The following is a 14736-nucleotide window of genomic DNA, read 5'->3' on the forward strand; positions in this document are numbered from 1 at the left end:
GGAAACAACGGTCTAGTGGGAGAAGGGATGCCCCAACCGTGTGCTTGTCTAGTGTCTGTCATGGTGACCACTGGGGTGATTGGCAAAATGCAGGACAGTGTTGGAGGCAGTACTTCTGCCTCAAAACCAGCCTTCTGTGTATTTCTTGTCTCTTGTCTTTCTTCTGTTTGCATTGACAAATCTCACAAAACCGTGGTTCAGGTTTCTGAGGAAAGCAGTTGGAAACGCAGAATACTTGGAGATCTTCCTGGATAATAGAGAGTGACCCAACTTCAAATGACATACATTGCCAACTTACACCAGCTTTTGGCCCACCAGCGCTCCCATGTATTGAAACCGGAACTTTACACTAAAATGTGCCTTTTCCCCTTAAAACATAGCTCGTTAAAGTATGACGTCTACTATAAAATGAGGCTACTATAAAGCAACCTGGAAGCACCATCAGTTTACACAGGACAATTTTTTCCTCCCATGCCAGCTGGGACATTGTCTTTGGTGCCATTCTTTTCGGGACCCTTTTTCCTGGAGCAAGTTTTTCTCTAACCCAGGACTTCCACGTCTCTCTTGAGAAGGTTAGTTTGTGAGCTTGTTTGAGTAAAGCATTAAGACCCCGAAAAGGCAGGACATAAGGCCCGTGCCGAATGAGGAGTGAGAGAGGGCACGTAAAATGTTAATAGGGAGTTTTAGTACTTCGGCACATTGCTAAGCTTGGATTTGATAGCTTCTGTTATCATATCATTTTCATTCAAAAATTCCTTAACAACCATTTATGAGGACGGGTGGATTTACGGAGGGGGGATATCCTGACCCCACCCTCAATTTCTGTTGTTACATAGAGTTTCAATTGACCTTGGTTGTGCAATAGCATGCTGTGCAAAGCAAGAACCCCCCCCCCCCCCGGAAAATCTTGGATCCGCCTCTGTACGAGGGCACTAAGCAACAATGAATAGCAAAGTGACGGTGAAGTCAGTCATTTCTGTAGAGCATTCGTTTGCATGTGTAGAGCACCTATTCAATAGTGGGGGTAGTGCTTCAAAATGAAAGAAAGAAAACTGGGAAGGCTATCTGATAGTAACAAATGTAAATGCAGCCGGTGACACACATGAAAGGAAGAACTGTGGGCGCATCCCTTCTATAGAGTTGAAGAAGGAAGACCTCTTGTTCGTATGTGTTCAGCAAGAATAAACGTTTTTGTCCTCGCAAATTCCTGTCTGTGAGTTACTGATGACACCTTAACAAAGCTGGTATATTAGAGTGTATGTTCCTTCTTCATTTCATGTGGATGTGTCACTTGATGTGTTTCCATTTGTTACTGCAACATACCAACTACCCTGCTTCAACACTTCAAGCTATTTAATTTCAAAAAGTAATTCCAAAAAGCAAGTAATTTCAAAAAACAGTTCTCCTTGTGAACTAATAAGGGCTTCTGATGCCATTCGCAAATTCAAACACCTCAGGGAAAAGAGGTGCTGACGCCAGGAATCGAACCTGGTTCTTCTGATCTGTTCAATTCTTGGTCTCGGCAGCTCTTTTCCCTGAGGTGTTTGAATTTGAGAATGGCATAAGAAAGCTCTATTAGTTCACAAGACGAACTGCTTTTTCAAATTACTATCCAATAGCTTGAAGTGCTGAAGCAGGGCAGTTGGTATGTCATAGTAACAAACATCAATGCAGCAGGTGTCACATTGACATTTGATTTGATTTGATTTGGATTTTAGTGGTGCACTAGTTACTAACTAAGGCCATAATGTGCCAAATACTACTGGAAGTTTTACATAGGCAAAATTAGTTTCAATGAAAACATGGCTAGGAAGCAAGCAAGCAGGTGAAGATGATGCATAATGTAAAACCTCGAGACGAGGGAACACGAAGGGACAGACACAACACGAACAACACGACTTCGTGTTGTGTTTCGTGCTTCATGTTGTGTTCCCTAGTCTAAGTGTTTTCCATTATGCAAAATTAGTGTGTTCACAAAAATGAAGATAAATGCTCGATTAGTAATTAAAATCACAGAAAGGAATTAAATTTCTGGGCGTGTGAGACTTACGTGTCTGTGTCGTCTCTAATTATGGTCTGCCTCGGCCAATTCTCGTGTGAGAGGTTTGGTTTTACGGACACTACAGGACACTACGATTCTAGTGGGGCTGTTGTTTCTGCACACTGTTACATGTTCTTCCTGTCTTTATTTCTTCCTTTATTAGCAATACAAAACAAAAGAAAACATGCAAGAAATGGGATTGTAGGGTAAACCTGCGACGCAGTCCTAGACACAAAAAATAATATAAATAATAATAATAATAAAATAGTGTCACTGTCTTGTGAGGATACATCAGAGTAGCAACAAACACACTTTGAAACTACAAACATAAATCTGATGTCAAAAATTAACAACACACAAAAAGTAACAACAAGCACACTTACAAACAGGAAACAAAATTTCACAATGCCATAAATTATTTATTGCCGTTAGCAGTAGAAAACAACACTTAAACTTCCTGTTTAAATTTACGAATGGACGAAATCTGATGTGCAACCAAATGCAAAATGTTCCAGACCTTGACACCAAAAAATGCAACAGTAAACTGCCCAAAATTGGTTCTGGAAATTGGAAGCTTCAGAAACAGCTGGAAATTGGAAGCTTCAGAGTAAGGTTATCAGTACGCAGTGGGTATGGTGATGAATAAAGTTTTAAGGAGATCATTGATGAATTGTAGATCCTGCTTATGAATTTATAAACAAGGCTGGCAAGTTTTACCTTTAGTAAGTCAAATACACTACTTACATACAAAAAGGAAAGGTCAGACTAACAGAAGCGTGAGGATGTAACGATAGCACAATCCTAAGTGCCCTTTTTTGCGTAATATATCATCTGTTCAAATGGGATGCGTATGTGAGTCAGTAAATGCATAATTTATGTGGCTCTGGATCAATGCCTAATATATCAGAAGAAGGACTCTGGTAGGTAAAATAGATTTGACTTTTGCAAGTGCAAGAAGACCGGGAACAATCATGGTTTAAACATCCAGAATATGTGGCTTCCATCAAGGTGCTCAAGCAGTAAAACACCCAGAAACTTTGCAGACGAGAATCTATTTATCTCATCGTCCCCAAAATGCAGTTTATAGTGAGTATTTGCGATTGTTTCCTGTTAAGGATGAAATATGATGTAGCTAGATGTACTAGGCATTTTCAATATTTCTGTTTGGAGATAACCATGTTGAATACCTCAGAAGAACTGCGTTAGCTTTGGAAAACAATGAGCGTGTATCATTAGCCTCGACTAGGATGTCTGTGCCATCCGCATATAATATACATGTAACTCGTAAATAGTCCAGTACGTCGTTTACATATACTAGGCAGAGAAATGGGACGAAAACTGACCCCTGTGTAATGCCACTGTTTATTGGCAACATGCGTGACTATGCTTCACAGATCTGTACATACTGATATCGGCTGTTAAGGTAGCTCTGGGGGACGCCACATACACCATACCTGGGGAGCTTCGTTCTGTAGTATGCTGTGATCAAACAGATGAAATGCTTTTTTAAGTCAATGAATATTCCCATAGTCAGCAGCTTCTGATCAATGTTTTGTGTTATGTCTTCTGTTGCATTCACAAAGGCCAACTCTATTGACTTTACGTCACAGAAAAAAAAACAACTGAAAAGCTGTCAATAACTTGTGACAATCAAAGAAATGCTACAAGCGCTTTAAGATTAGCATTTCCACAATCTTGCTTAGGACCAGAAGGATAGCTATAGGTCTGTAGTTTTGAGCTCCTTGTTTAGCACCTTTATGTATATAGGTATGACTCTTGCTATTTTTAACTCTTAGGGCTACACCCTAGCCTCAAACATTGTGTTGACAAGGTGGCCATGGGTTGTGAGAGGAGGCTAAAGGAACCGCCTGACAAATTCAGTTGAGATACGATCGTAGTGGACCGATCGTGTTTTTTGAGTCCGTTAACTAGCTGCTCAATTTCGTGGGGATCGGTAGGAGCAAGAAAAAAGTGTTAGGTATGTTCCAGTTTGATCATAAGGATTCGGCTCCGAAAGGCAACTATAGTGGTTCAAACCTGTTATTTCTAACCAGTGCGGTCCATGAACGAGCTCAATAACATGAACTTGCCTCCATTGGAATGATCCACATTATGTCTACTGCACTACATTGGTTCGTTATATTTAATTTTTTTTTATGGTGGACTGAGGCAGGGGATTGCAATGCTCATGACAGGTTTTTGGGATAGCTTATGGTGGGCACTCTAGTGCGGAGAATGGGCAATGTGCACAAGTAAATCAGGCGTTCTCCTCCTACCACGTATGGTATCATTCCTTCCTTCCTGAGAAGTTGAGAACAGGCACTGTACCATTATCTGACACTTTGCATATATTTTAACGGTAAGTGAAAAACGTGCACCCTGCTTTCATAGCAAATAGCAAGCATAACTTCAGTCCTTTAAACTTGCGCTAGCATTACTATAACATGCAACTTTCATCTTGCAAAGTAATTGCTCCTGAGCGTATTAAATGATGATGCCCTGCTCATGAAACATCGAGCGGCAACCACTGCCACCACCTGCTCAAAATCAGCAAAGCCATCACCTGTGAATGAAGAGAATGTAGAAGGCGGCGTAGACTACATATGTCAGTCTGACTAAGTAATCGCTTACAATGACATTGGCAAGTACCACTTTGTTTGAAACTTGATGATGTATATGCCCTTTTGTAACACTATGAATGTTTCTGAGTAGCCACAAAGATTGTGCTCTTCAGATTGCAGTTGTCGGTCTCACTGGAGCATATGTTACCGGCAAAGTATTCTGTTGAATACCAAGATCTTTTTCGCAAAGTATGAAGTCTGCTTCCTGGCAAACGTCTTTCACACTCTCTCTAGGCATTCTGTACATTTTCAAAGCCGCTTTGAGCAAAGTATGAAAAATGTTTCTTCTCGACAGTAAACACTTGTTGACGAATGAAATCTCTAAATGAAACCTCTAATTTTTGTTATTTTTGGTGTGTATTGTTTCCAAAAACATGCGACCAGAGTATACTGTTCATTCGTCGTCACTTGGTCAGTTTTGAGTATCCTTTTGTATCAACACAGGGCCAGAGTGGGTACAAGTACACTGTTCATCTGTCGTTACTGACTTAAGTAGTTTTGTTTATATTTTGCATGATGAAAACAAAACATTTTCACACTTTGCCTCCCACAGCGTACACGTTCTGTACATATTCTATAGAATTCCTTGACACTGCATGAAATGAATTTCATTTGACACTGTGCTGGCTGATTTCGAATAGTTTATAAAATGGCTGGTGGGGGGGGGGGGCATTCTATAGAATGCCAGATTTAACACTTTGCCGGTAATATACGTATTATCATGAAGAAGTGTCTGCTTCGTGCAACAATTAATCAGTTCAACACATTGATTCTATTACCTTGCATCCCACATAGGTGCACTTTAAATTTCTTGAGTATTTTGTAGTAAACGTGTCTCTCCCTTCACTGCTCCTGTCTGCTATTTCTACTGCTATTAAACTTTATACATGTTTTGCCTGTGTGTATGGTTAAACCTTTGCATTTTTCCATGTTCATTTTTTATATTTTTGCTGCCCTTCTACTGTGCACATGCATATGGCAGTGTAATTCTCAATTTTTTCGCTTCTTCAGCAAATTTTACTACATGCCATACTGTTGAGCACAAAACAAGTGAGATGTTTCATAGAACAAATCGATCGCGTCACCTGATGTAATGCAGACATAGTGCAGAAATACTTGCGATTAAAACTGCACCAGAGTGTTCAGTCCCTTGCATTGCATCTGCTTTTTCCCAACAACAAATGGACCACCTACGTTTAATGTTTTAACATAGCAACTTGTTGCAAGCGCTCACGTTTTGGCACTCGACAACCATGCGTTTTGAAAGCCTGTGCAAAGTGTAAAATGCCTTAGGCTTGGGAGTGCTCAAAAAGAAAACAAACATATGTTGGGGACCACCTGCACTCTGAGCAGGGAATGGCTTATTATCATTAATTCCATGCCATTGTGTTTGCGTGTCAGAATGTCTACAGTTTGTGTAACTAAGCAGACCAAGCTGTTAGCGAAGTAAGAATCTATCGCCAGGCATCGCTGCTTCTCTAAATACAGGTATCATATGACAACGGAGGCTCACCAGCCGACGCCCGAGAGAGAGAGAGAGAGAACCACGAGACACGAACGAAAGCGGACGCGTGGCCGCACGGAGAGTTTAATTTCATCCTATATCTAGTATGTAACCTACCAAATAAAACTCAGTTATCCCGTTACGAATTCACTGTGACTACGGTGCTCACAACTGACACCACACTGCATCAAACTCTGCACAAATCCGATCATGCGACTAAACACGTGAACGGCATGTGTCTCTTGCTTCTTGAAAATAATGATTCAAAATAAAGATCGCGGCGAGGTAATCCAATTCTCTCCTCAACCGTCACCATTGCAGGCAGCATAACATGAAACTCCACGTAACATCGGCATTTTCCGAGGCGCTGTTACACACTTCGGGTTTACGCAGCAGCACAGGTACACAATATCACACAATATCCGAATCCGATCGGGCACAGTGATGCCTTCCTTGCTCCTTCCTTCAATGATGATTTATGATGAGATTCACCAATAACAGAAGAAGTAAACACCTAAACATTTGGCAATGTGGCCCACGGCTTTATCGACACACACACACACACACAAATAACAGCGTATCAGCTTTCTTGCATGATGACAAGCACACTAAAGATAACACCGTGTCCGTGCAGTTGTTTCATGGTACGAAGCATATTTTTGACAGAAAACCAGAAGAAAAAAATGCAGCTAAAGTGGCACCTCTGATCAGTTTACACAAAACTCAGAAGACATTTGGGACTATTTTCTGCCGCGGGTGTGGCGCTGTCACAAGGGTTCGGGGTTCGGCCAAGCCACGACGAATGGAAGTTGAGAGCTATTTTTCAGAGCGGACAACGACACCCCCGTTTGCTGCTATACCACTTGACTACAGCGACCAATCAAATCGGGTGGATTCTGAACAGTTCATTTTTAACGATATATTGTTAACCGTAGATTTTTGAGAATGTATTGTTAAAAGTCGATAGTTACGCGGTTTATTTTTAATGGTGGATTCTTAAGCGTATAATCTGGGCGTTTTATTTTTAACGGTGGATATTTACGCGATTATTCTTGAGCGTTTATATTTAACGGTTTCAAATAGGTTACATCCCTGGAAGACCGCCAACGGCCCTGCAAGTGTTCCATGGACGACCAGAAACGATGCTCCTGGAACATCAAAGCCGCTATACATCTACTGTTCACGTCTCTCCTCCCCCTTCCCCTTGTATATAAACACTTTTCACCTATTTTCAAGTTTAGTCTTGCTGAGGGCATCGCTGATTGCATCGCTGATTTCCGTCACGTCGACCCATAACTGTACTGTACATCTATTTCTAGTACCTCCCAGATAATTTTAAGGTAATAAAAGTAGTAATTCTTTTTCATCTATATAGCGCTTCCAAAGTCTCTTCGCTGCTTGCACTTGTATAGTCTATATCTTTTTCGGCGCCTATCTGCACTAAGTTTTCAATGCACACACACACACACACACCAGATAAAAGTTCAGAAGGCCACGAAGTAAATACAGTTATAAAGGAATGAAGGGGAAACAACCAAGGTAGGGGAAGCAAAAAGTGCTGGTTTATTACAATTTAATCTATTAGAAATGTATCTAGAGGTCTGGTCAACGTTGCGGGAGAAGCCCGGCTTCGATCGTGCAGTTATGAAACATTTGCATACATTGCATGGTGGGTCCTGCATGGTAAAGGAACCACCGGCGCATATCCTGAGAGATAGAGATACACTCTGTACCTACACTCTAAATCTGGTCACCCATAGTAAGGGTTAAAAAATGATCATTTTTTAACCCTTACATCAGGGGTTATATATGGTCTAACCCTTTTGTACGGGTTATGTAGGCGTGGCCTGCACATCAGGGTGACAATCAATGCCGCAGTTTTTTAGCCTTATGGGTTACGAAACGTAACCCTTCCCGTAGGCGCTGAACCCCGCTTTTTGGGTTACCAGTCCTCTGCAGCGCTCTTCCCTTCACAGCAGTGTAGCTTGTGGTGAAGCCCGCTCGCTTAGTGCATAGCCGTGTGGCCCCAGCTCATGTACTTCTAGAGAAGTGGCAGTGTACAGGCATGAAAATAAAATTGTGTTTGTGATAAAATAAACGCATGCACACTTGTACATGAAATCCGAGTATGGAACACATCGATTTATTATGGCTAAATGACAAATTACAAAATTATTTCACAACTACTCAGAGTCGGGAAACATCAGTTTGCTTCGTTAAGCCAGCTGTCTGTTGATGCGGATGTGAGTACTGACAACATGACGGATCTGAATTACTGACAACAAATCTGCTCCTGGGAACCATATACGAAATGCTGACAAGTACATGCAAGATATTGTATGAGACTTCACTCTGCGGCTTGCGTTATCCAGGTGGTGTACCGTAGCTTGTACTCCAATCATTCTAGAATAGTCGAACAGTTGTACACAGAGGCTTACTGCGCCGTGAAATTCGATCCCGGTGTACCCAGGTCATCACTGTTTCTGCATCTTGAAAAGACACATGCATGAACAAGCCTTAGCTGACGTCAGACAGCTACACTCGCTCTCAAAAGCCGGTCACACATTAAAAGAAAGAGAGTGACAAATCTAAAAAGAGAAGAGATACACACTGTTGCAAACTCACTGTTTCGTCGCGAATGGTGGCCACAGCCATCTCCTCAACGCGATGCACGTCTACAAAAAGCACCGCCACTTGTTTGTTTTGCGACAGCACAATTCATGGCTTTAATAATTGCGGAAGACACTCACCAATTGATTCATGACGCCCCTGTGTTGAAGGTGAATGGCCGCAGAACACACACCACCCAGTGCGGTCGCCGGCATGATCATCAATCTTCCTCATGAACTCAGCACAATCACACTCATTTTGCTTGCATTGACCGCAAAAGTTGCCGCGAACGTCCTCGGAAGTGAACATCACTACAGCAACAACAAGACGGAAGAGTTCAAAGCCAACGAGTCGCAGAGACAACTTGATCCAAGCCTGGACTCGAAGCTCCGAGCGTCCGCGTCCGTTCAGTTTGAATGTTTCAGCGCAGGCGCAGAAGACGCGAAACTTGTAGCAAATTCGTTCTTGTCCTCGTAATAAGGGTTACGGTTGAGAGTATGGGTGACTGGAATTACGTAAGGGTGATATTTCAAGGGTGACATCGATGACACGTCACTGTCACCCTTGTAGCACGGTGCCGAAGCGTTACAGCGGGCTCATGTAACCCTTGGAATGGGTTCTAGACGAAGTAACCCATGGATTTAAGGGGGAAATGCCAATGTAACCCCTGGAACACAGGTTACAGGCCGTTAAGGGGGACGATAAGGGGGACCGGATTTAGAGTGTACACGCGATTTCTCACCCGACACTAATAACATTACCGCCAGCCTTTCGAGTCGAACTGCCCCTCGTCTGCGTTCAGAGCTGCAGTTTCCTGTCTAAAAAGCTGCGTACCATCGTCCACTGCGCACTTCTCATATGCACCACCTACGTGGACCCTTTGTACCCCAACAGTCCACACGGACATCCCTGGCCTAGGAAAGAAGAGTAACGTGCCCCCTATCATCGCGCGCCAACTTGCGCTGGAACATTTAGACACTGCACACCACCAACGAATGGAAGTGTACACTGACGGATCTGTGGTACCAGGCAGTTCAACGGCCGCATTCTACTGCCAAGTTGTAAGATCCAGCAAGGACTTAAGCTTCCTCATTAAACATCCTCCACAGAGGCAGAGCTCTACGCTATCTACGCAGCATTGTCATACATATCGCGTTAATCAGCGGACAATTGGACGATTCTCACTGACAGCAGGTCAGCATTACAGATGATAGCCTCATACCATACTGTGCTAATACGATTAACGACATCTGCACAAGGATCGTCAAAGCGCTACAACGAATTACTCGCCTCAGGCCGCAGTGTCTGGTTCCAGTGGGTGCCAGGCCATATTGGTATGCACGGGAACACACATGCTGATGACGCTGCCCGCCACGCTCATGAAGAAGGTGAGCTAATTGCGTCAGTACCGATGTCGTCGTCCGCCAGCAGAATTCAGGTGAGGCGGCTCTGCGCCCGCAATACACTATACTTCGTAGAAAATGCTGTGCCTGAAAACACGTTCCTGCACTCCATCGACCCGAAGATGGAATACACGACCACTCTGCGGCTCACCCGAAGGGAAGAAACTCTCGTACACCGTTTACGGTTAAACGTAGCCCGAACACCGTCACTGCTATACAAGATGGGCCAACTGAACTCCTCAGCATGCGCAACGTGCAGGGTGGAAGCAGACACAGCGCATCTACTACTGCACTGCAGACGTTACCACACTGCACGCGACACCCTCAAAGGACGCCTGACTGCTCTAGGACACACACAGATAGAGCTTCCTGTATGACTTGGCCCTGTGCGACACTCCAGTCAGTGGTGCGTCACTCGAGCTTTCCTCGACTTTCTCCACACGACAGACCTCATGAACAAATTATGAGTTGACCTTTCATGCCATCTACACATCACGCCGTCCTCATCATCTCATATTCGTTTTTACTTCATCTTTGTGATATATTTTGATTGAGGAATGGCAAGCCGACCTTCGGTCAGGCTGACCTTTCCGAAATAAGCGTGTATCCCCCCACCTCCCTGCATGGTAAGCAAATGAAACAGGTTTCGAGCCATGTCACCTCACTGCTCTATTAAAACGAAGAAGTTATGCGTGCATATCGATACATCGAGAAAATAACAACAACAGCAACTTTATCCCGAGAGGGCTCTACTATTCTGTACTACTCTCGAGGAGGTCGAGAAAACAACGGCTACAAACTAACATGCTCCTTACAATACCACAAGGTATTTCAGCCCGTACACATTCAGCGTAAGGGATTAAATAACACAACCTCAGTGGATTTAGGTTTGCTCGCATCGCGTTGACTGTATGGTAAAATAAGCCGTTGCCGAAATAGGAGGTGATGGAAAAATCAGGTCTATTGGAATGCAATTCATCCAAAGCAAAATATGACAACCGATAAATCTATTGCTTCTGCTGTTGGTTGAGTCCTGCGTACCATGTCAATCGCCATACTAGAGGCTCATTTGTACATTCGGCCCAACTAGGTTGCCTTTTATTTATTTATAGACACGCGACTTACCACTACACCCAAATGTTTCTGAGTGTGCAATTGTAGACAACGCTGTTCATATTCATATAAAAATGAAAGAGAAAAATTATGGCAGCGCTAATGCCTCATTGGTTGGATTTCATTTACCTAAGTATTACCTTACTTTCCAGACGTTACGTGGCTGGAAACAGGGAGGCGAACATCACTTTGCTGACGGTCCGAGCAAGACTACAAGTGTGCCTTCACGTGCTGATTTCTTTACATTCGAGAGTACCTCCGCAGGTATTTCTTATCTTCTAAAGCGCTGATGGAAAGTGAATAGAAGGGCGAGCGAAAGGAGTAGAGAAAACTTCCTTTAAAATAAGCACTTTACACAGCGAGCATTTCCGTTTCCGCACATTCTAGCTACCCTGTAGCCGTACTACGTGTTTCGAGCCTCCTGTGGAAAACTTTAACGCTCACGCTAGTTTCACCTTCAAATACTGAGAGACACATCCATAGGTCTTATCTTATTCTAAAATATGCAACCACACATCTTATGACATAATCAAGACCTTAAAAGGCTATCTTAGAAGCACCTCACTTGCACAGTTTTCCTTCACCCCCTCCCATCGTTGTTTGTATGTCACATTGACACAGCCGCTCTCTCACATGTCCCTCCAGCTCCATACTGCCGAATAATGTCACTAATAACTTTCAGCACTTTTTGTCTTGGTGTAATATCCGTCTTTCAAGTTTTGTTGCATGGCCGCATTTTTTCATATCCTAATATCCTCTCTTTTTCTTTTACTTGCACTTCTGACGCTCCAAGAAACTATCTAGAAAACACCTTGCAAAGTCGTCCAAATCCCATAATTCCGAAGGAGGGCGTCCTAGTTACTTCCTACAGTAATGTGCGCGATCAAATTTTTGTACTTTGCTGGACTCGTGAATAGTGATGATCAACGGCTGGTGATTGCGAACGCCCCAGTATATCAACGTGTCACAAAAACGTTGCTGTGCAATTATAACAATATGTGTATTATACCTTGCAGGTTATCTTTCGTCTCCGGGTTCAGTTCGTGGTTCTTTATTCGTCCAGGCGCTCTGTCAAGTCATCAAAAGAGACTATCTTACCAAGAATTTCCAAGAAATGATGACACTGGTCAAGTATTATGTAGCACGGGAAAAGAAACCGGATGAGACACTGTACAGACACTCCACGCTCACGAAGAATATTCGGTTTGCAGCTGAAGTAAGTTAAGTCTCACTCATTCTTCGCATTTCGTGTGACTTTCGTGTGCACTTCGTTATTGCTCCTACAGACCCTTTAGAAAAAATTGAGGAAACAGGGAAGAGTATCTTTGCGTCTTTATAAAACGGCTCCAGTTCTCATGCCTTGCTCCAAGGGCACCCAGAAATCCTTCGTGAAGATGTGTGTCAAGTGTATTTCGCGATTCTGTTTCTCTTGTACAGGAAATCGATGAGAGATGCAGCTCATAACAAGTACACACTGATTTAATGAACGGAGGCAGCAAGCAAACACCAGGGGGCAGGGGAGACGATGACTAAGGGCTGACTAAATACAGCATGGACGTGACATAGTAAAACAGTTTCCACCAGAATGCGAGTTGAATCGCGTGATAATGATGGACTGGCATCGATATAGCGGGGCGCGCAGTCGACGCAACTAAGCACATGATTTCATATTTCAGAGGTTATCGACGCATTAGTTATGCAATTGAAGTGCTCACGCAATCCCTTATTTGTGCACTGTTGAGTTTGCCGAATGCATGGCGCATCTCAAAATAAAATGACGCAGCAGGCGTAATGCAAAACGGAATGAACATCCGCTTGTTGCGAACCCTACAGACAGGTCTTTGGTGCACACTAACCTTTTACACCATTTTGTGTGTAAGGCGGGTGTCGCATATCTCACTCCCCTTTACGAGTAAAAGTTTTCAGCTGTAATGAAATAGATTTACCTCTCAGGGTGTATTTCACAACACCTTCAAACCTCTACACTTAAAGGGGCGTGAGTTACGGCACACCCACATAACCTCAGGAAAGGTGTAACACCTAGTGTGGCGAATATGCGGTTTCTTAGCCTGACTCTTAAAATTTATACACCTTTTAGGGTGTAATTGGATAATTGGATGATACCCTAACTGCTTCAACTTAGCTTTTCTTGTGAATCGACACCCTTAAGCAACCACGTAACGTGTGCACCATTGTTTACACAGTGAGTGAGTGTATCATACGTATCAGCCAAAGTATATGCGTAACATGAGCATGTAATGTATTGTGTTCTTCCCACATAGGAATTCCGAAGTGGTGGCCATGTTGGACCAATATATAGGTTCTGACATATTTAGAGATGAATTTGAAACATGACATAATTGGGAAGACGAACCAAAGCTCGCAAAGAACGGCACTTCCTTTCTAAGAGAAAACAAATACTATATACATTGCTTGTCTTACGAGACATCTGGAAATTCAATAGCCCTACTCGAATTCCAGCCAAAATGAAGAGCGAAGTGTCTAAGTTTAACTTTAGTATATACACCAAAAACACTGAAGTGAGGAATCGCTTGGTGTATCAAGTCGCCATCAGGATTACATGAGAGAACTGATGTTCTGAGGCTGGAACAACATAGAAGGGACAATCACATACAAGGCCTCAAGTTGCGTGTTAGCTTAGCTCAAGTGGTAGAGCCGTGGTCCGGTAATCCAGACGATGTGGGTTCGAGTCCTACAGCTGGCTAATCTTTTCAGTGACTTTCATCTTTCATCACGATGACGTTTGTGTTTATTGTTTTGTTTTGGTATGAGGAAAAATTAAGACTCAGTGTACACGTCATTCTTTTCCGCGAAAACGTTAAACACTTTACAATGAGGTAAAACACCCTTAAACCATCCCACCCTGATTACAGCCTTCGTACACCATTAACACACTAATGTAGATGTGCACCCTATTCACGCCCATTGATGAGAGGACCAGCCTCGAAGGGGTAGAATATGAGTGTGAACTGGGTGTATATCGCAAAATACACCCCTCTTACACTGGTATAGGTATAAAAAATACTGTGGACTAGAAGGTGTGTGTAGGCAATCCAATGGAGCCAAACATCGAAGCAAACTTCCCTAAGTGATTCCGCCATGGTAGAAAGAAATTATCAACCCACATCTAATCACATTCGCGGTTCAGGAACCGGATTTGAAGTGCGCTTTTTAGCTCATTGGCCTCCAGGAAACATCAGACATTGTTAGGAAATGGAAGGGACGACCTAGTGATAGCAATATTTTTTTAGCTGTCTTTAATGTTGATTTTGCTTATATTTGATGCCATTTATGTTGATTTATGTTGAGAAGGGACTGAGGATCACTTCTCCCGTACCTTCAACAGTGGCCTAGGTACATACAGAATGTGGTATCTAGAACTCTCATTTGCTTGCCTGCGGATTTCATGTGTGAAAACTAGTT

At 43.0% G+C, this 14736-nt stretch overlaps 1 protein-coding gene across 5 annotated transcripts in view; it reads left to right on the forward strand.

Moving 5' to 3' along the window:
- LOC135378944 (caspase-7-like) overlaps positions 1-14736 on the forward strand; it is a 290182-nt gene that overhangs the window by 198525 nt on the left and 76921 nt on the right. For all 5 annotated transcript variants that reach the window (XM_064612127.1, XM_064612128.1, XM_064612129.1 and 2 more), the window contains exons 7-8: positions 11445-11556; positions 12309-12508. In XM_064612127.1, the coding sequence (XP_064468197.1) occupies positions 11445-11556; positions 12309-12508 (312 nt within the window). The remainder of the gene's footprint in view (positions 1-11444; positions 11557-12308; positions 12509-14736) is intronic.

Source organism: Ornithodoros turicata, chromosome 1 (assembly GCF_037126465.1).
Source record: "Ornithodoros turicata isolate Travis chromosome 1, ASM3712646v1, whole genome shotgun sequence".
NCBI classification, from domain to species: domain Eukaryota; kingdom Metazoa; phylum Arthropoda; class Arachnida; order Ixodida; family Argasidae; genus Ornithodoros; species Ornithodoros turicata.